The following is a 22,386-nucleotide window of genomic DNA, read 5'->3' as shown; positions in this document are numbered from 1 at the left end:
TTAGCTTAAATTCACCCATTTCAGCAGCAGAACGTGACTGTCACTCTGAGCTAACAGCGCTAACAGCTAGCAGCGCGCACAGGCCGGCGTTCTGAAGAAATTCCGCGTCCCGGCAATACTGCACATGCGCAGTTGTGCGCAGACGACAGGAATGACATTCGACAGTAATCACATCTGGTCAGAACACCGGTCAGGGCATGCAGTAATACATCTTTTGCCACAGTTGTTGCAAAAATTACACGTATATAAGATATTATACAGTCTGCGCTCTCACACGATTAACCAATCAGATTTGTGGAAAAAATGTAATTGGATTAGAATGATGCTTAGGTGACCAATGTATTCCCTCTTTGTAACAATGTACCAAAGTGTTGAGTTGGCAACTCCAAAAGCTTGTTCCATCTGTCTCACAGGCTTCGACCATATTTTATCAGAAGGAAACAAATGAAGCATGCAAGTTGTCATATGGTGGGGAGTGTAGGGAACATTCTTCTGCACGCATGAAATGTTGGAATGTGCGAGCAGTGACGCCAACTTCCTGAGCACCATCATCACAGACGCCAAGTTTATGGGTACAACCTGGGAACCAAATTTCAATCTTCACAATGGAAACATCCAACATCACCAAGGCCAAAGCATTGCAGGTGCACAACAATGTCAAAGTCATAATGACCATTTTCTTTGACTCTTGTGGGGTGGTGCATCATGAGTACACACCAGAAGGCCAAAAATAAAAATAAGGAGTATTATTGGGAAATCCTGCATTGCCTTCATGATGCTGTGCGCCACAAAAGACAGGATCTGTAGGCAGCTTCGTTGTGACAATATACAGTGGAGTAAAAATATTTAGTCAGTCCCTGATTGTGCAAGTTCTCCTACTTAGAAAGATGAGAGAGGTCTGTAATTTTCATCATAGGTGCACTTCAACTGTGAGAGACAAAATTAGAAAAAAAAAAAAATCCAGGAAATCATATTGTAGGATTTTTAAAGAATTTATTTGTAAATTATGGTGTAAAATAATTATTTGGTCACCCACAAACAAGCAAGATTTCTGGTTCTCACAGACCTGTAACAACTTCTTTAAGAAGCTCTTCTGTCCTCCACCTGTTACCTGTATTAATGACATCTGTTTGAACTTATCTGTATAAAAGACATAACCACAGCCTCAAACAGTCAGACTCCAAACTCAACCATGGCCAAGACCAAAGAGCTGTCAAAAGACACCAGGAAGACAATTGCAGATGTACACCAGGCTGGGAAGAGTGAATCTACAATAGTCAAGCAGGTTGGTGTGAATAAATCAACAGTGGGACCAATTGTAAGTAAATGGAAACCATACAACACCATTGATAATCTCCCTCGATCTGGGGCTCCACACAAGATGTCATCCCGTGGGGGCAAAATGATCATGAGAACGGTGAAAAAAATCCCAGAACTACATGGAGGGACCTGATGAATGACCTGCAGAGAGCTGGGACCAAAGTAACAAAGACTACACACTACTCAGAGAGGGACTCAAATCCTGCAGTGCCAGGCGTGTCCCCCTGCTTAAGCCAGTACGTGCCCAGGCCCATTTGAAGTTTGCCAGAGAGCAAATGGATGATCCAGAAGAGGATTGGAGAATATCATGTAGTCATATGAAACCAAAATAGCTCATTTTGGTAAAAACTCAACTCGTGTTTGGAGGAAGAAGAATGCTGAGTTGCATTCCAAGAACACCATATCTACTGTGAAGCACGGGGGTGGAAACATCATGCTTTGGGGCTGTTTTTCTGCAAAGAGGACAGGACGACTGATCCATGTTAAGGGAAGAATGAACAGGGCCATGTATCGTAAGATTTTAAGCCAAAACCTCCTTCCATCAGTGAGAGCATTGAAAATGTAATGTGGCTAGGTCTTCCAGCATGACAATGATCCCAAACACACCACTTGGGCAATGAAGGAGTGGCTCCGTAAAATGCATTTCAAAGTCCTGGAGTGGCCAAGCCAGTCTCCAGACCTCAACCCTATAAAAAAAATTTGTGGAGGGAGTTGAAAGTCCTTGTTGCCCAGCTACAACCCCAAAACATCACTGATCTAGAGGAGATCTGCATGGAGGAATGGGCCAAAATACCAGCTACAGTGTGTACAAACCTGGTGAAGACTTACAGGAAACGTTTGACCTCTGTCATTGCCAACAAAGATTATGTTACAAAGTATTGAGTTGAACTTTTGTTATTGACCAAATACTTATTTTCCACCATAATTTGCAAATAATTTCTTTAAAAATCTTACAATGTAATTTCCTGGATTTTTTTTTTTTCATTTTGTCTCTCACAGTTGAAGTGTACCTATGATGAAAATTACAGACCTCTCTCATCTTTCTAAGTAGGAGAACTTGCACAATCAGGGACTGACTAAATACTTTTTACCCCACTGTACCCGCCCAGCTAATTCAGGATTTCCTTGCCAAACAAGACTCCATCCTCTCCTGCCCCGGCTCCCTCTGATTTTTGGCTGTTCCTCAAGATCAAAACAACACTAAAATGGACTATTTGAATCACATCATGTAGAGTGTGACAGCCCAGCTGGATACCATTCCAAAAGAGGACTTCCAGAAATGCTTCCATCAATGGCAGAACAGCTGGGAAAAGTGTGTGCAGTCCCAAGGAGACTACTTTGAAGGAGGTTAGGATTTCAGACTGCCAGGTGAGTAATGGTATTTTTCATAGCCACAGGTTGGATAATTTTTAAATGTGTCAGTTTTAGGTTTTCAACCTAATTATGGCCTCTTTCATTTGCATCAACACATTGGGACCTCAAATTTTGAAAATTCAACACTGAATCATCTCAAGACTTTTTATCTGCTTAATTTGCTATGGATAGCAAAGGAAACGAGTCACACTTGGAACCTAAATCTGCTTGCCACTCAACTGTCCAACTACTTATGAAAATGGAAGGACTGTGTACATATAAATATTATGCAACTGTAATTCCTAAATCATTAAGACAACATTATTGTTAAACTTCTGGAATTAAAGCTGAAAGTCTACATTACTTAAAGAATATAATACATGTGAGCCCTGTTAACTCATGCACACTTAAGTCGCGATTCTGCTTTACTCGCAGTCAAGTTGTGGACCCCGAAAATTTAGACTACCTATTAGGGCAGCCACAAACATTATTTTTGCGGTTAGTTGACTAATCAGATCATACGTAAATTGTGGCTTAACGCACCAGCACACAGCTGCTCTTATATAACCATCATTAGCTCCAAGCTTGAAAGGTTTATGGTATGTGCTAACTAAAAAAAAAATAAAGACAACTGAAATCTTGACCGCCAACCATGCACAGTGAACTCATGTTAGTCACCAACATGCTCAAGATTGCTTCAAGATTTGCTTGCCGAGGTGTGCATGTTGCTGTCTTAGTAACTTACTACTAGCCTATAAAATTGTTCACTAACTGGCACCTCCCTACCTAGCCAATCTAATTACACCCACGTGCTGACCCGGGCTTTGCGCTCGCAGGATGCAGGGCTGCTTTGTGTTCCTAGGATGAATAAAAAGTCTGTGGGTGATAGAGCTTTTTCTTACTGTACCGTTTTGTGGAACGGCCTCCCTGTGGCAATAAAAGAATCAGACTCCGTGGAGACTTTCAAGTCTAGGCTCAAGACCCATCTGTTCTCTTTGTCTTACAGCTAGTTACTGTGGTTTTTATTTTTATTTGTTTTTATTCTTTTGTTGTGCTTTTTGATCTTTTAATTCTTTTATGTTTTTGAATTGTTTTGTGTAAGCCGCCTTATAAGTACATATAATAGAATAAATACATATAATAATAGAATACATATAAATGTATTCTAATGGTTTTAGGAGCCATGCTGCATTGAACACAGCAGCAGCTCAGCAACTTGAACAGCGCAGATCCGTGTAACTTTCAACACTAATATTTCAGAACGTGCGGGTGTCAGAGTAACTTTAATACTTTCCTTACATGATTTAATGTTACTTAATTTTACTGGCTCGATATCCAGGTCAGAATGACATTTTAACACGTATTTTGCAGCATTTTTATGAGTGTGTTCAGTTGCAAATCCCCATTGAAAATGCATTAACATCCAGGAACTTTTTCTTATTTTGCCCAGTGTCACAGACTGAACGGTCTCCCTAAACCCCCCCCCATAACGCGGTTCACGAATTAACACCTCGTTTCTGCTTCAAACTGCACTCCAGTCACCATCTATCTCAGTGACAGATATCTGAAGCTTTTGTCCAACAATCATTTCCACATAAATTCAGCATTATCTCATCATAAAAGGCGGCAGAAGCGATCAGAGCACCAAGGCTAAAAGAGGTGCTAACTGATGCATTCACTGCGTGTCGGTCATTTCAAAGCGTCACGGAATTTCGCCAAGTTTCTTAAAACTGACTTTAAAATGATTTAAGAGGTTTTAACTTTACCATTTGATGGTAAATAATCCCATTAACCCATCTGATCGCTTTGGGTGAAGAGACTCCGTCTCAAACTTGCTGCTGTGGCCCAAAATGACGCATGCGCAGATGTAAAAGATCAATTTTTAGGGGAGGACTGTACAGTCTGTGACATTGGTTAGGTGGCATCATGTCGCTGTCCATGAAGGGACATTCGCGTTTAGTGGGCAGCATTGGGAGTGTGGACTCTAGTTCTCATATATAACCTCTTTGGTTTCAGCGCTCCTAGTCCGAGCATTAGGGGAGTGCGCATGCATGAACACGTGTTGCAGTCTGATTGGTCCCCTCCTGCCTTCACGGTGCATGCGTCATGTCAGTGCGTTAGCAACGATTTACAGATTCACTTTGTTTCTGCTTAAAACTGATTTTAGAATGATTTAAGAGCTCTTTGTCATCTGATTAACAATCCTTTTGATGGTAGAGTCAGATTCAGAGAGTCAGACTCAGATGTGCTGCTGTGACGCTCTGGTCGGTCCCGTCTTTCATTATGAAATAATGCAGAATTTATGTGGAGATTATTGCTGTACAAAAGCTTCAGAAACCTGTCGCTGAGATGGATGATGACTGGAGTGCAATTTTTAGCAGGAACGCAACGCTCAGAAATTACAAAGATGTAGTGTAGGCAGGGGGGACCGTTCAAAATGCGTCGGAGAAAGAAAAATACGCTAGTTTGACGGCAAACGTAACATACATACATTTATTTATTTGTGTGCGTAAATAAATGAATAAATAACAGTAAGTAAATGAATAACACTGGTTGGAACACAGTGATGCTGTTAGCGTTGTGCTAGCTACCCAACTAGCTAAGCCACGTCAAACATGCCTGGAAAAACTGCTTTATTAACCCGAGGACTACGTACAGGGACGAAAGGGCCTCTTGGCGGTCTGTGATAGATAAAGCTGCTGTCCGCTCCAAATGCTGGAAACAGTCCGCTGGTTCTCGGAGGCAAATGTCCAGGAGGAGGAACTTCAGGAGGACAGGGCCCTCTGAAAGGAGCTCTGTGTGGTGGAGGCCCAAAAGACGGCGGGCCAGGTGCAAGTTTGCCGCGGTACATCGTTTTAACACGATGTAGGTAATGTTGAATACTAAACTGAACAAATATCCCACCATATATTTTTTCCCCAAACGTGTTACGCAACCAGTGCGCGTTTCTACCTGGCGTCATCAAGCGCCGGTGCAAGCTGACGGAAGTACAACTGAGACCGGAAAACTATTCCGAAGTACTAATTCAAAATAAGTCTTTTTTTCCGTCTGGCAAAAATATTTTTCATTCAGTTTTTATTCAATATATAAATTCATTTACTGCATCCCATTAGTTTATTCAAGTATCCCAAGAGTGGGAATTCTCAAAAATGTAAAACATACACTCCACCAACTGTGGAATTGGTCATGAGGGGAGCAAAAGCTTTACAAAAGTTGATTTCTCCATGACACCTCAAACAGCCGTACTCCCAGAAATTTGACACCTATGAAAATTCTTTAAAATCTTTGAAGTAACTTATTTTCACTAGTATTAAATGTTTACTGCTCAAATTTGAGTAAGATTTTGGCAACAGCTATGCGTAGTTGTATTGTGAAATTTTATTTGTATGTAGTCTTTCACTGGTCAATATACATCACGTGGTCACGAGGCTACATACTTGTACATGTATTTGCCTGCTTGATATGTAGCTTCCTAACACTACAACCACAACCACTAATTCCCAACCCCTAACCAAACAAAGCGGAACTACCTACAAATCAAAGTCGTAATTCCGTACAATAGCCACTCTTTTTTTTTCAGGGGGGATCTCTGTCTGAGAAACAATTTCATAATCACACAAGCAAACTTGCAATATTCTCATTTCAATATTTTATTGCTCATTCTCTCATCCATGCAAGCTTTCCAGCACCCACTTTTGTATGCACAATATTCCAGAACCAGCTCAAGCTGGCATGTCTTTTAAATAAGCACAAAATCAAATCTCCTGTAAATTATGTCACACTGGAAGGACAAAAGTGTTTTCAAGTAAATGAATTTCAAGTATTAAAAAAAAAAAAAAAAAAAACTTACGCAATAATGACAGGGAATTCTAATTTCACTTGTAGAGCAAGAATACTGAACATTTTCCAACTTAAAAGGGGTGTGAAGGCAGCAGAATCCATTTATGACATCTTTTGGGTTTGATGCCATGGAGACTGAGAAAATGTGTGAGAGCAAAAGATCAACGAAACCCTGTCGTGTTTGCATATGGTAGATCTTGTATGAGACTCTGCCCACGCTGAAGCTTTTAGCCTATTTTAAAATCATGCTCAAAAGTCACAATTTGACAATAAGGCATTTTTAAACGTGTTAACGGTTGATAAGCTGCAGGGCTGCCAGGTCTGTAATAACACCAGCTCAATGGCCAATCAAAGACAGCCCAATTAGTTGAATGGGCCAAACAGGATTTCAGTACCATGTAAGGTGACATTCCAGAGCAGTAGCAATAGCCAAGTAGGGGTCCCCTTTAAATTTTGACCCCTACAGGGTCAATACTTCTAAATGCACCAGTGATATTGAAAACTACACATTGTCTGATCATAGATTCCAAAAATGTACACTTTGGACTATTATTCAATGTAATGGGGTTTTTAAAAAATGACAAGAGCAGATTTCAGTTGGTTCAGGTGTCTTTAAAAAAAAAAAAAAGGTTTTTTCGATTATGATGAAAAGTGATGCAAAGTATTGCTCGAGTCACGGATTTTAAAACTGATGAGTTATCTTGTTACCCGAAAACACTTGCATCACAGAGTCAACTGGATGTTGACCAAGTTTCTCCAATATTTTGGAGAGCAAGGATTCAAAACAAAAGTATTCCTTCACTATTCCATCTTCATCATATTGAAAACATATTGAAAACAATCAAACTAGTTCTTTTTTTCTAAAACCTGTTAGCTAAACCAATAATTTTGAGAAAAATTGGAGCAACTTTATTTATTTTTTTTTTTTTACCCACTACAAACTGCCCAACACATTTTTCCTGTTTTTAACCCCATGACTCCATAATTTTCAGTCACAGATCGTCCAAAGTATTACAGTTTGGATCTTTATGATCAGACAAATGTGGAATACTTTTTGAAATGAGCGGAGCATTTTTAAATTTTTGACCCTGTGTAATCTCTACCTGGCTGTCTGTCATACCCATCATGTTTCTGTGGAGGACGTGGTGAACTAAGGCTGGACTCCAAATGTTGTTTAATTCCTCTTAGGTGGGTACCGATTAGGTCAAAAAATGCTGTCAGCTCAGACTAACTACCTGGCAGATCCGGTGAAGCAGCACTCTGCTGTAATCACAGATACCATCCTCAACTAGTGTAGTGTCTCCCTTGACCAAAGCCTGCTTGATTGTAGTGCTGCCCGCCATGTTGGAAGAATTGTTCAAACTGTTCCTCCTTGGCTAAACTCTGGCCCCCTCTCCCTCCCAAACCTCCCCCTTGTCCTCCTTTCATCCTCTCTGCCCCCACGACTTCCTCGACCCCCGCCTCTTCCTGGTGCCATCCTCATCTTGTTGGTACAACTGTCATGTAACCCACCTCCTCCCCCGTGATAGCCAGATTCTTGGAACCTCCGTGACTGGTTCCTCCTCCTCCATAACCTCCTCTCCCTCCTCCCCCATGATGACCTCCTGCATCCTGATAGTGGCCTTGGTTGTAGTCACCTCTCCCTCCTCCACCTCCATCCACCCAGCCTCCCTGCGCCTTTCCCCCTCTGCCACCTCCTCCCCTACCTCCCCTTTCTCCATGCCCCCCTCCTCGTTCATAGCCTCCATGGCCACCTTGAGAGTACTGATCATAGCCCCCTCTGCCATCTCTTCTGGATCCTGCTCCGCCTCCGTACCCACCCCCACCAGCTTGAGGTGCATCCTGGCGCTTCTGCCAAGAGGGCATCTCTGGTGGAGGAGGTTCAATCTCACAGGGTCGGCCTCCCCTGTCTGGCACTCGGCCCATCAGAACCTGAAAAAACAAGTATGTATTTTGATTTTTAAATGCAAAGATCATCCATAGGAGCAGACAATCATATAAAAAAAAAGCAATACGAGCAAATCGCCGCAAAGCTCGCTCTTATGGTAGACTGAGGCACAAACCGGAAATTAGAGCCCGACCGATATTATCGGCCGATATAAGCCCTTTTCAAAGTACTCACTATCGGCCGAAATTTTGCCGATAGAATGCCGATAATTTCTCATAAACAGAACAGTTACTGAAATAATGTTTGTGTCAGCAATGTAAAATGTCCTTGCACCGTTTGTCCAGTAGATGGAGCTCTGACTCCATTCAGCTGAGAGCTGCTTACACCCCTGCTTAAATGTGTTCCCCACCGGCCCCCGTAGTTCGCCATCACACTGCACTGATCGGCTGACAAAAGCATACAAGTAAGTTTATAAGGATCTATATCCTTATCCTGAACCTCTATCTAAGTTGCAGCAACAAGAGGTACAAGATCAGATGTATTTCACAACTCTTTTTAAGGATATGTAATTGCTAATTTCACAAAGGTTTAATTCTTGATTGCATTTTCTAACTTGAAAATTGTTCTCTGTTATAAAGTTAATAAATATGAGGACAAAGCTTCAGCTTTTAGCTCATACCTTTTTTGTTAAGGGTCCAAAAAGAACATTTTATTCATAAAATAAATAAATAAATATCGGCTGATTTATCGGCTATCGGCAAATCAACCGATTTATCGAATATCGGCATTTTTTTCATCCAAATATCGTTATCAGCATCGGCCTCAAAAAATCCATATCGGTCAGGCTCTACCAGAAATGGCACAAAACAATCCGGAAATGGCATAAAAAACTTCCCAGTGGTGAAAAAGCCACAAACCAGACAACATCGTTGTAAAAAGCCACAAACTGGCTCAAGTTGTGGCTCTTAGAACAGATAAAAACATCACAAGTCTAGAATTATTTATTTTATTCTGCTTTGCTTTAACAAATTTCCAGTCAATTCTTAACATGCAAACAGAATAACTCGATCCAACAAATGTTTCATTTCAGAAGGCCTGTGCCCCTACAGCACTGTGGAATTACAAGAAAACCGAATGTCTAAGTGTATCTGATGAGAAGCTTTGCGGTTTTAAAATGCTGGGGAAAATCACCACAAACCTTCAACAATTCAACAAGTGTATTTTGTCAGATAACATTTATTTCAGCTGTGCGAAACACTACATTGAGTAAAATGGTAATCAGAAATAATCTAAAATGCTTTTACCAAAAAGACTAAAATGTCTCGATTGAAACAAAACTAAAATGCATTCAGTTTTCTTTTGACTAAAACCGGACTAAAATTAACAGACTTTTAGTTGACAAAAACATGACTAAAGAAAATATGGTGTGTGAATGACTAAATATGACAAAATAAAAAGGATATTTAACCAAAGACTAAGAATAATAAAAAAAAACAGGTGGCAAAATTAACACTAGTTGTCATGTGTCTGTGGTTTCCTTCACTTCTTGCATGGCCTTCTTGTCCACACAGATTAACCATACAGTACTTCACAGTTTGTATTTCTTAATGACTGAAGAAAATAAAGTTTAATACATATTCTGTAACTTCGAAATGTTCATGTCTCATCTAATGACTTGACTCAAGAAAACTGGGCTGTAAAACTGATCATTTTGTTCGATAAAATTGTTAACTTATTTATGGCGTCAAATCAGTGACAAAATCTCACCCGCGTAAAAAGTGTGTTCACAGGTAGATATTAACTGCGTGCAAATTATGTCTGCGCACGCGCTGTGCGCGAGGACCAGCGCTCCCCCCGCCCGCTCGAACTTGAGCGCGAAGAGACTTCCTGCTCGCTCGTTTGAAGCTGATGGCACTATTTTGGGGAGGGGGTCCAGGTCAGCACTGGCTCTGCTGTGATTGGTCATCTTTGGAGAGCGAGGTTTGATTGACAGCCCTCCTCTCTGACGCAAAAGTCAGTTGGAGACAACGGCGTTAAGCGATTATCACCTCGTTTCTGCTTAAAACTTCACTCCAGTCATCATCTATCTCAGCGACAGATCTCTGAAGCTTCTGTACAACAATCATTTCCACAAAAATTCAACATTATTTCATAACAAATTACAGAAAGTCCTAAAAATCACCTCCTGACACTCGTAGGCAGACTGACTCTGTACACCCAAACCAAAATGCAACAGAAACGGCCACAAGTTAGCAAAAGTTGGGACTATATGTAAAATGAAGATAATAAAAATGTTGCACTATTCCCAGTTTCTCCACTTACAGAAGCCAAAAGTTCTTCCAGAGTTGTGTAATTATACTACGTTAATAGAATATAAAGAAGGGAATAAAAAGAAAAAAATAGACAATATATTCATCAATCGCAATTAACTGTCTGACAATCAATCATCTCCAGAAATTCCTAATTGTGACAGCCCTCGCCACATCCCTCAGTCTGTGTTAAAAAAGAGGAAACAACAAGCTGGGCACTTAAAGCAAGTGTACGAATTATTTCCAATTGGAACCTTTGGGACCATAAAAGGAATTAGTTCATTTATGTTTTTCTTCAAAAACATGAACCTAAAAGTAAAGTGTACTGATAAGTGTTTTCTGTTAAATCGCTGTCCCAGATGAGATCCGTTCACATTTGCCTTTACACAGAAAATGCCACAAACTTATGAAGTGACGTTTCATAAGAATTAGTGTAAAATTTCATGGATGAGACAGCCACCGAATAGCAATACTGTGTACAATAATTTCAGATCTGTACAGAGTGAGACTTTATGACATGCTGTCATTTGCACAAAAAACAAAACAACAACAACAACAAAAAAAAACTTAAAATGAGCAAAATATTGAAGGGAGTCTGGCATCCTGTTTCCACTGATCCATCTTGAGGTGTTTCTACATCTTAATTAGAGTGCACCTGGTGTAAATTCAATTTATTGGGCATAATTTGGAAAGACACACACCTGTCTACATATAAGGTCCCACAGTTGACAGCACATGTCAGAGCACAAACCAAGCATGAAGTCAAAGGAATTGTCAGGATTATCTCAAGACACAAATCTGCTGAAGTGTACAGAAACATTTCTGCTGCTTTGAAGGTCCCAATGAGTACAGTGGCCCCCATCATCCATAAGTGGAAGAAGTTCAGATTCATCAGGACTCTTCCTCGAGCTGGCTGCCCTTCTAAACTGAGAAATTGGAGAAGGGCCTTAGTCAGGGAGGTGACAAAGGAATCAAACAAGTTGTCACGCACGGATCATGCGCAACTGCCAGCTGGAGAATAATGTCCAGGTCACAGCATCAAAGAGGTCCTGATTTGCACAGTCATGCACAGACGGCACACCATCTCTAGCCATGGAACCATCATCAGGTCCATGTCATCAAAGAGGTCCCGACTGGCACTGTCACGTACGTATGGTTTGCGACTTCCAGCCGGGGAACCATGTCCATGCCATCCTTCTGTGGAAAGATGCCCACAAGAGAATGTGTCTGTGTCCTCCATGTTTCCACTGTGTTTAAGCCCACCTCTGCGCGCAGGGGCTGACCACAGCCACTAGCATGAGACCTTTTCCCCATTGTGGTCCTGATTTAGAACAGAAGAAAAAGGATAATCCCAGCTGGTGCATACAGGTGTGTCCAGCCCACTGAGCATGAGCTACGGCTACTGGACTCTCTCAGCCACTTCCGAAAGCAGCTATTTTAGCGTGCACCCACAGCAGCTCCACCGTCAGCAACTCACGAACGTCTCTCACGATTCTGACACATTAGACAGAAAGTCCATTAGCTCCTGAAAATAATGTATTGTGACTTTTTCCAATGCTAGAAACACATGTGCATGTTCAGGCAGCCTGTAAAAACAGTGTTGTAAAGACGTTCCACGTACACAGTGGCAATAACAGCATCCTGTGATACAGACAGCAGAGTCAGCACACATTAGGATCCAAAATCTGATAGACTCCCCCAAAAAATAAGAGTTTCGGGGTGAAGTGTGTTGTGTCCTTTCTGTACATCCTATGTAAATCTGGCCATCACTTTCAAATGCAGCAGTGTTCATTTCACTCTGTCGGCCATCGGGATGTTTATGAGTTTGCTAAAATGTACGTCACATGTGTCACATGCCAAGAAATGGCAAGAAATGCTGAGCAAGACATATTCTGGAAATGCACCTGCTGACTTGCCAAGTGAGAGGGATAATTAGCAACTAAAAATACATCAGCGACCACTAACTTGCTAACTGGAACATTAAATAATGTGCAACATGTCTCTTAATTCCTTTTGATGCCATTGTAGTGATGTACAGAGTGAATGTACAAAAATACAAAAGTTATGTCCAACTAATTTGTACCTGAGTGTATAACACTTAAGTTAAATTTAATTAAATAAATCAAATATAAAGAATATAATTCTTGTTTTCCAATAAAGACAAAAACTGATGTGATTACCAACCTTATTAATGGCACAAGCAGTCTTCTCCCTCGTCTTGCCACTGCTTGTGCGTAAAATCTTGGAGAAATCTTGTCGTGCAGCAAGAAGGTGGGCAACAGAGATTTTGCTTTTGACATTCAAAGCTGAACGCAAAGGTTGGTAAACTTTGGCCAACTTCTCTCCATGCGTCTGTGGTAAGAGATAAAATAAATGTTAACTTTTCAAGTATTAGTTGTACTTTACTATTAAAATTTCTTTTCTCTTACATTTGCAATACATAAATACAGGACTACTGGTTCATTTGTTTATTCTGTCGAAAAATTACTAACATCATTACTTCCAGAACAGACTACAGGAACACCTGAACAATACTGTAATTGGATGTAGCAGATATATCTACTTTACTTATGATTACCTCTACAACAGCAACTGATTTACATATTTAATACAACATGTCAGACAAACAATGTACAGTGGCTTGCAAAAGTATTCGGCTCCTTGGTATTTTACGCATTTTAATTTATTCATGCCATTTCAACTATAAAAAGTAAATTAGGCTTCTCAATGTAAAACTTTCGAAAATTATCTTCCTTAAACTCAAAGTCAAACCAAATCTCTACAACTTGATAGAAATTAATTAAAAATACGTTGCATACATAATGGGCCCCTTTGGTATAATACCTGTAAATAGCCAGTTTTATTGTCAGTTTTCTTCAGTTCTCAAAACCTGACTGTGCAAGAAGAAGAGTGATGAAAGCCAGCAAGACACCCAGACAACCAAGAAGAAGTTAAAGGCTTCTTTGGCTATGATTGGAGAAATTGTGCAGAGTGCATGTTTTACATTTTGTATCCCGTTATACAGCTTCATGATGAAGTGGTATAGAGGATTTTCTTAAAAAGAAGAGCTGAAAGTTCAGCTACAATTTGCCAGAAGGTACATCTGGGATGCAAACCTTGATTTGATGTTTTGGTGGAAGAGAATCCTTCTCTGCACCCTCGGGATGCCTAACTGAAAACTTAATGGATTTTCAATTTAAAAGTGCTCTGAGGTACAGTACAGCAGAGAAAGATTTTTAAGATGTAAGGACCCTGTCACATATTGACGATTTAGTCAGCGTATGCCAGCATATGATAAAATACACTGGATACATCAAATACAGTGGCTTACAAAAGTATTCGGCCCCTTGGTATTTCACGCATTTTGTTTGCTATTTCACCAAAACAGATCAAATCTATGCTTGCATCTCAGATGTATCTTCTGGCAATTTGTAGGTAAACTTTCAGGTCTTTTTAAGAAAACCCTCCTCTATACCACTTCATCATGAAGCTTAGGGCTGAAATGATTAGTCAAGTAACTCGAATAATTTGATTACAAAAAATGTTCGAGGCAAATTTTGTGCATCGAAGCTTCATTTGTTGTACTACATATGCCAGACCTGTGTGTGGCGCTGTAATGCCCTCAGAAAAACAAACAGAAGAAGACTAAAGCATGCATAAGCCGTGTCAGTCCTAATCAAATTAGCACAAAAGCTACAGCTTTCCAACATGACAGAGTGAAATAAGCCTTTTAGGAGAAAAATGGTCCACGCTGATCATCTGAAGTAGCTTACTGCGCATTTAAAGTGAAGCAGTGTGTTTGTCTGGCTAAAAAAACAAAAAACACTTTCATCCGCTGCCTGCTCTCCACTCTATGTGGGGAGTGGCTATTCGCGCAGCAGGCGGTGGCTGTCTCTCTCTGCGCAGTGACCCAGTTCACCAACCTTAAAAACCTTAATGATTACCCAGGAAAACAGAAAGGGATACACTAAATCTGACAATCTCCGTGATGACGCAGCGACATTGTGCCATTGCTGAGGGAGAGCCCTGGACTGCTGATGTTGTTAAAAATGCAAAAGTACTTTTTATCTGATTACTCGATTAATCGCCAGAATAAGCTATAGAATACTTGATTACTAAAACAATCGATAGCTGCAGCCCTAATTTAGCTGTATAACTGGTGATGCAAAATGCAAAATTTGCACTGTGCACAATTTCTCCAATCACAGCCACAGAAGCCTATAACTTCTGGGTTGTCTGGGTGTCTTGGTGCCTTTCCTCACCCTTCTTGCAGTCACTTAGTTTTTGAGAACTGTCTACTCCATGCAGATTTACCATACCAGAGTGCCATACTGTTTGTATTTCTTCGTAATTGATGTACATAAAGTCTGGGACATATTCTGTAGCAGCTTTACCACCAGAAAGCCTCAACCACAACTACCACAAAAGACTCCAAGCTGCCATTGATGTTAAAGGGGATAATAGATTATATTAAGAACAGGGGCGTGTAAACTTTTGATCAGTGATTTGTGTAGCTTCTGCTGTCATTATGATTTAAAAATAGTAAACACAGTTGTTTGAAATGGCTTCACTCAACCCCTAACCATGACTGAAAAAAAGGTTTTGTGTCATCATTCATATTCTCTGAAAATGCCCCCCCCTAAAAACCCCCAAAGATTCTACCAGGGTATATAAACTTTTGAGCACAACTGCATATAGAAGAAATAGTAGTACGCTTTGCGCCCAAGCTGCAAAACCAGTAGGAGAAATTTACCTCCCCCCCAATTTAATGCGACAATGGCAAAAGGTGCAAGCCCTTCCTATTCTGTGCAAAACACCCCTTCTTACACAAACTGCTTTAGTAAACAAAGTGCGAAGTTTCTCTAAAATACATTTGTTCTGAATCTGTTCATAACTTGGTTTTCTGTTTCATTTTTTACCGACCTTAGCTCTATCAGACCAACCAAAGGACTGAACTGTAACATCAAGACGTTTCAACAACAGCTTTCGTCTCACGTCATACTCGTTCACAAGTGCTTGGTTAATAGCTTCTATTTTTTCCTAGGACGTAAAGAAAATAACATGTTATTTACATTTCACGCAAAACTTGACTTGTCATATTTTTCCCCTAACCCCTCAGGAACATACCATGTGCACAGGTCCAAGGGGCTTCTTCATCAAGGGGTCCCCTACATGACTTGGTGGGACTCTACTCATGGCTTCTTTAACTGCAACAACAAGCTTTGTGAAGCACGATATAAAGTATAGACTAAAGAAGACACCAAGTACAAGACAGAATAAGAAGAATGACAGTGACCGGAAAGAATTACCACATTTTTGGGAAACCCTATAGCACAAATACTTTGAAAAGTAGAGGTTTACTATATGTAGCAATTTGGAATCAGGATGACTTCATGATTTTATCTACAATAATTCATTTGTAGATGTGATGAAAGTTCTTGATGCTGTGATTCATCTCAATGCTGACAAACAGCTCTGCACTGATGTAGTGACAGACCATAATTTGGAGTTACGATCAGTAGTGTACCGTACTCTATGCGAGACACAGGACCACACCATATACTTACAAAACAAAAACATTAGATTTTGTATTAGGATCTACAAGTAGGCCATCACGATAAAAGTAAGACACTAAGTCAAATGACAGTCACCAAAGGCTGACAATCATTAAAATGAAAGCAAAATGTTTGAATACAGATGAAGTGACAATATTAAATTTGCATACTTTTTCATTCAAGGTTTTACAGAGAAACAGTTATTTTAATGTTTGTGTTCGTCTTTCAGATATCCCGATTTCGCTTCAGGGTCACCAGAGCAGAGCCAGTGCAGACCTGCATTTGGACATGTCCCAACTCCAGAAACAAGCACAGCCCCCTTGTCCTCAGAAGAGGTCACCCATCCGAGTACTAACAGGGCCGACCCTGTTTAGCTTCCGAGATCTGACGAGATTAGCCTTACACAAACCCGAGTGGCTGCAGACAGTTATTTTAATGTTTTTTCCTAAATTATTATGATCAAACACCTTCAACACGGTTCCTACACATTTTCCTTTTCATAATTCCAGACTTTTTCCATACATAAATTTTCAGACTTCAGAGACTTCACCATACAAATAACTCCTCATTTATTCAAACAATTTACATGAAATCCAAATGTAAACATGTGCTGTATAACACACTGTGGCATATCACCCTATAATATGCCAGGCATATCATAATTAGGGATGCACAGATCCACAATTTTTCCACTTACGATCTGATCTCGATACTTTAATTTGGATACTTTCCAATCCAATATCAGAGCTCTGTCTGCTTTAATATTATTATCATCATCATCATCATTATTGTTGATTTTATATGAGGATTTTCTTGAAAAGGAGACCTGAAAGTTCAGCTACAATTTGCCAGAAGGTGCATCTAAGATGAAAGCCTAGACTAGATGTTTTGGTGAAAGAATTAAGTACTTTATCTTTTTAAAGACTTTTATAGCCTTATTGTTATAGACTTAAAGAGAAAAGACAGCACTCTCTGTCTCTCCTTCTCAATTTTCAATTTCAATGGAGCTTCATTGATATGGGAGATATATGTTTACATTGTCAAAGCAAGTGTAATGCCGCGTTCACACCGGGTGCGACCAGACACCACAAATTCACGTTGGTCGCGTGGCGCTCTGCTTTCGCTGCGAAAATTCGTCCCAGTGCGTCATCAAATAGGAGCTTCCATTCCACTCGCCGGCTCCGGTTGTCAGTCAAGTTAACATGACAGACCTTGATCACAAGGAGCAAGTTGTTGTGGAAAGCTGACAAACGTCATGAGATGTTCCCAATTCGGGGAGTATCATTATTTGCTGCAGGAGCTGCGTCTGGATGACGGCCACTTTCAATGGTCCTTCCACCTCTACTGGGCCCAGTTTGAGGACCTCCTGTCCCGTTGATGCACGCACATGTAAACAATTAAAAAAAAAAAAAAAAAAAAAACTCTGCTCCCCCTGCTGTGGGGCTGCTGCTTGCTCCAAAACTCTGTCATAATTGTGTTTAGAAACCAGTCACCATTTGCTTTATTATACATCTGTGTAGTTAATAAAATAATCTTCAGGGATGATTCGCTAGCTCGCGCACGCAGAAGAAGAAGAAAAAATCTCTGCTGCTTGCTGTGGGGCTGCTCCTCGCTCTTCCCCAAAAAACTCTGTCATAATTGTGTTTAGAAACCAGTCACCATTTGTTTGATTATACATCTGTGTAGTTTATTAATAAAATAATCTTCAGGGACAATTCGCTCGCGCGCACACGTAGAAAAAAAAAAAAAAAAAAAAAAACCTCTGCTGCTTGTGCGGGGCTGCTGCTCGCTCTTCCCCAAAAAACTGTCATAATTGTGTTTAGAAACCAGTCACCATTTATTTGATTATACATCTGTGTAGTTTATTAATAAAATAATCTTCAGGGGCAATTCGCTCGGGCACGTAAAAAAAAACAAAAACAAAAAAACCTCCGCTTCCCCTGCTGTGGGGCTGCTGCTCGCTTCAAAAACTGTCAATTGCGAAATAAAGGACAAAAGGGACTTAAGTCCTGCTCACAGGCTGGCTACGAGAGACAGGACATGTTCACATCCAACTCAGTCAAACTCCAGACATCTCCCCGTCACTACATATTCAGTCCCTGATTGGTCATCGTGGCGCGAGAAGATGAAAAAGTTCAGATTTTTCAACTTGGGGTGGAGGGCAACGCGACACGTCGTAACATCGTGCCACAAATGCGCCAATCTCTCAAAATCGCTTCACTCGCGTCACTTCATTTGCGTCCATCGCGTCTCGCTGTGCGGCTTAGCGCCAAAACGCGTCCTTCCATAGGAGTTACATGGCAACCTATCGCTGCTGTCGCACCCGGTGTGACCGCGGCATTAGAGAGTAAAAATTAAGTCCTCTTTGTCTGTCTGTCTCTCTCTCTTTCTCTCCCTCTGTCTGTCTCCCTCTTTCTTTCTGTCATTTGCTCTGTCACACTTTTGCTCTCCTTCCGTTTCTTTTTCTTTCTCTCTCACTGTGTTCATGCTGTGCAAACTTTGAACTTTTGAGAAACACAAAGCCTTTCAACTGTAAAATTGGCGTATCATCACTGATGCGCACACGCAGGATTTTAATGGAGACTTTTTCCTTTTCAGCGGACAGAATCTCTGTTCAGCTCCTTCTTGGCTGCACACTGAGCGGGCTTTTCATAGCATTTTACAGCCTCGGGACAGTGAAGCGGCTAACTTTTTAGCACACATTTTCAGCAACAATTCAGTTATTTTTTCGGAAAATCCGTGCTCGACGAACAGACAATTTGAACCCGAGAGTTGGGCAGACATTTGCCGCTAACCGCAGCTAGAACACTGCAGAAGAGAGCTCTCAGCCCAGCTTCAAAAACCTCCCCCTCCTTCAGCTCGGCAGTAAACAAGCAGAGCACAAACAACAGCAGTTGAGAGGATTCACAGTGGCTCTTCTCTGGTATTGGAAAACGTCGCGGGTTGGATCGGTATTTTCCGATAAGTGAATTATGTCAGATCAGTCCCATCCTTAATCACAATATTTAGTAGAGCCCAAAAGTTGTATCAGCACCCATGGGTAAGTAGGCTACTCCTAGCCGACAAGAGCCAGGAGAGTCAAACAAAAGACGTTACTTTACAAAACCAATTTTTGAACATTTTGAATGTGCAAGCGTCCCTGTACATTCTCGATTGTGCATTACTCCCAGGACAAGTGCACTTCTGCATCACATAAGCACAGGGACAACAACAATACACAAGTGCATCCCAGGAACGCGCTATATTCTACATCAGAGGTCTCAAACTGATTCCAAAATGGGCTGAGAGGGTGCAGGTTTTCTTTGCGTCCACCCATTCCACCAGGTGAGTTCACTGATTAATTGATTCCACCTGCTCAAAGTGATGTTAATTAGTGAAATCACCTGGTGGAGTAGGTGGTTGCAAAGAAAACCTGCACCCTCTCAGCCCTTTCTGGAATCAGTTTGAGACCCCTGGTCTACATAATGCGCCCAGCCTGGTTTATTTTGCTTCAGGACAGACTAAGCGCAAAGCCTGAAGCTGGTTATATACATCCAAGCTTTCTAATTTGTCACGTTCTCTGATGTATAGGGGCTAGGTGAAAATAATAATTCACAATGTCCATGCTAGGCAGTGAACACTCACACTCTGGCCACTCAAAATGACATTTCGTAAGGATCTTCACCACGATAATTTCATTTCATCATCGTATTGCAACCGTGTTTCAAACCATTATTTGTCATAAGTTTAACACCTAAAATAAAATTTGGTTTATTGATCAACAGGAATCACAAATTTCACAGAGGTTTGTATCCAATATAGTACAAGAGAGAACCACAATATTTATATAGTAGTATCAGGCCAATACAAGTTTGAAAATGTCTGCATACTGAATATCTGAGAAAATACAATATTGTGCATCCCTAAAATAAACAACATGCAAGAGATGGCCATTATATTTTCAGCAGATCTTTGTTTGACATCCTGAGAGAAATTTGATGTCCAGTGCGGGGCAAGTCCCATTTTATACAGGACATGTGAAAGTGTCCCGTATAAAAGAAAATTCTTTCATGACTTAAATCTTAAACGGCTTTGGGGTTTTTAAGATGTAAGGACCCTGAACACCAAGACAAGTTAGTTAGCATATGCCAACATATGATAAAATACACTGAATACTCTGGATACATCAAATACAGTTGCTCGCAAAAGTATTCCACCCCTTGGTATTTCACGCATTTTGTTTATGCTATTTCACCAAAACATTGAATCTAGGCTTGCATCTCAGATGTACCTACTGGCAAATTGTAGCTGAACTTTAAGGTCTTCTTTTTAAAAAAATCCTCCTCTATACCACTTCATCATGAAGCCGTGTAAATAGGGATACAAAATGCAAAACATGCACTGTGCACAATTTCTCCAATCATAGCCAGAGAAGCCTATAACTTCTTCAGGGTTGTCTGGGTGTCTTGCTGGCTTTCCTCACTCTTCTTCTTACACAGTCACTCAGTTTTTGAGAACTGTGTACTCCACAAAGATCTATGATAGACTGCCATACTGTTTGTATTTCTTTGTAACTGATGTAAATAAAGTTCAAGACATATTCAGTGACTTGGAAATGTTCATGTATCCATCCCCTGACTGGTCTGAAGAAAACGTTCAATAAAATTGATTATTTACAAGTAATATACCAAAGGGGCCCATTACGTATGCAACCCATAATCCTGGCTTTTATATTTTTCATTAATTTATATCAAGTTGTAGGAGATTTGGTTTGACTTTGAGCTAAGGAAGATCATTTTAGAAATTTTTATATTGAAAAGCCTGATTTGCTTTTTATATTTGAAATGGCATAAATAAATTAAAATGCGTGAAATACCAAGGGGCCAAATACTTTTGCAAACCATTGTACGTTATGCAGATATCACACCATGACGATTTAGCCAGCTTTTGCTGACAGCTCCATTTCCACCAAGTGGTCCAGGTCAGTACTGCATGGTACAGTGTGGGTCGGAACAGTTAAGTCTGGCTTGATTTGTGTTTCCACCACCGGCAGAACCCTTTTATTTGGCAGGCAGAATACGTAAATATTGATGAGCACGCATACGCCGTTGTGCGACCTCTCCCCTCCAAACAGAGGCCAAACAGAGAATTTTGAAGAATCGAGTGGTGACTGTGGTAAATGCTGATGTGAATGAAATGAGGCACTGTGACTCGTTCAACTTTTACAATAAGTTAATTTTCTTGTGGTGGCACAAAGTACTGGTGTTCCCTGGTTCAGGCTGAGAGACAAAACACAGAGCGACTTCATTTAAAATGCTACATTTCTTCAGCCACAACAAGGAACTAAAGTATTTTCAGACGTCGTTTTTCAAAATTTGGACGCTTTATGTGGATAAGTTTTTGTCAGGCTATGATGATGAATCTGACAAACAGGTAAGATTAAGACTTTTGTATTACTCCATGTGTGAATGGTTTAATGTTTGAAACAGTTTGAACTGTTGTATGAGGAGTGCTGCTTTCAGTTATTCAGACAATCAATGGACAGCATCTCGACTTATGAGTAACTTAGAAGAAATGTGTATCAACAATCGCATAACTTACCTTCAACTTATGACCAGTGTTTGTGGGACGTATGAGCCATACACTTTTTCTTAACATACTCGCCGAATTATGACGTCGCCTGTGTATGTCAGCATTTTTGATACGGTCAGCATACGCCGGCTAAATTGTCAATGTGTGACAGGGGTGTAAGTCATAAGAATAATTTCTTGGCACATTACAATTTTATTTATTAGCCCTGAAATAGGGGAATCATAATATGACATTTAGATTGGCATCCTGTTCAGGGTGTACGTCTGCCTACGCCCTGTGACTGTTGGGACAGGCTCCAGCAGCCTCCTGCCCCCGTGACCCTTCATTGGAGTAAGCGGGTATAGAAAATGAATGGATATATGACACTGCTAATATTATCAAAATTTACATTGTCTGGAAAAGTTAATAAACTGTTCCCCTGGAAGGAAAATTTCAATCTAACAGACACTACTTATGGCAGCAACCCATATAGTCGATGATGGCAGCCATAGCGGGATCATAGGTCATGGGGGACTCTTCCCCCGACTTGCACCATGGATGCTGGGATACA

The 22,386-nt window shown here is 40.6% G+C and overlaps 2 protein-coding genes across 2 annotated transcripts in view; both read right to left on the bottom strand.

Moving 5' to 3' along the window:
• Positions 1 to 5,605, bottom strand: part of si:ch211-195b21.5 (E3 ubiquitin-protein ligase RBBP6) — a 41,278-nt gene extending 35,673 nt beyond the window's left edge. Inside the window, exon 1 of the mRNA XM_034184627.1 lies at positions 5,330 to 5,605. Within this exon, the coding sequence (XP_034040518.1) occupies positions 5,330 to 5,524 (195 nt within the window). The 5' untranslated portion in view covers positions 5,525 to 5,605. The remainder of the gene's footprint in view (positions 1 to 5,329) is intronic.
• A 694-nt stretch (positions 5,606 to 6,299) lies between these two features.
• The window catches only part of fam98a (family with sequence similarity 98 member A), a 31,946-nt gene continuing 15,859 nt past the window's right edge, over positions 6,300 to 22,386 (bottom strand). The window contains 6 exon segments of the mRNA XM_034185192.1: positions 6,300 to 7,939; positions 7,941 to 8,070; positions 8,073 to 8,445; positions 12,895 to 13,062; positions 15,634 to 15,750; positions 15,838 to 15,917. Coding sequence (XP_034041083.1) covers positions 7,798 to 7,939; positions 7,941 to 8,070; positions 8,073 to 8,445; positions 12,895 to 13,062; positions 15,634 to 15,750; positions 15,838 to 15,906 — 999 coding nt within the window. The 5' untranslated portion in view covers positions 15,907 to 15,917 and the 3' untranslated portion in view covers positions 6,300 to 7,797.

This window comes from Thalassophryne amazonica, chromosome 13 (assembly GCF_902500255.1).
Source record: "Thalassophryne amazonica chromosome 13, fThaAma1.1, whole genome shotgun sequence".
NCBI lineage: Eukaryota > Metazoa > Chordata > Actinopteri > Batrachoidiformes > Batrachoididae > Thalassophryne > Thalassophryne amazonica.
This window is presented reverse-complemented; position numbering and strand designations above follow the sequence as displayed.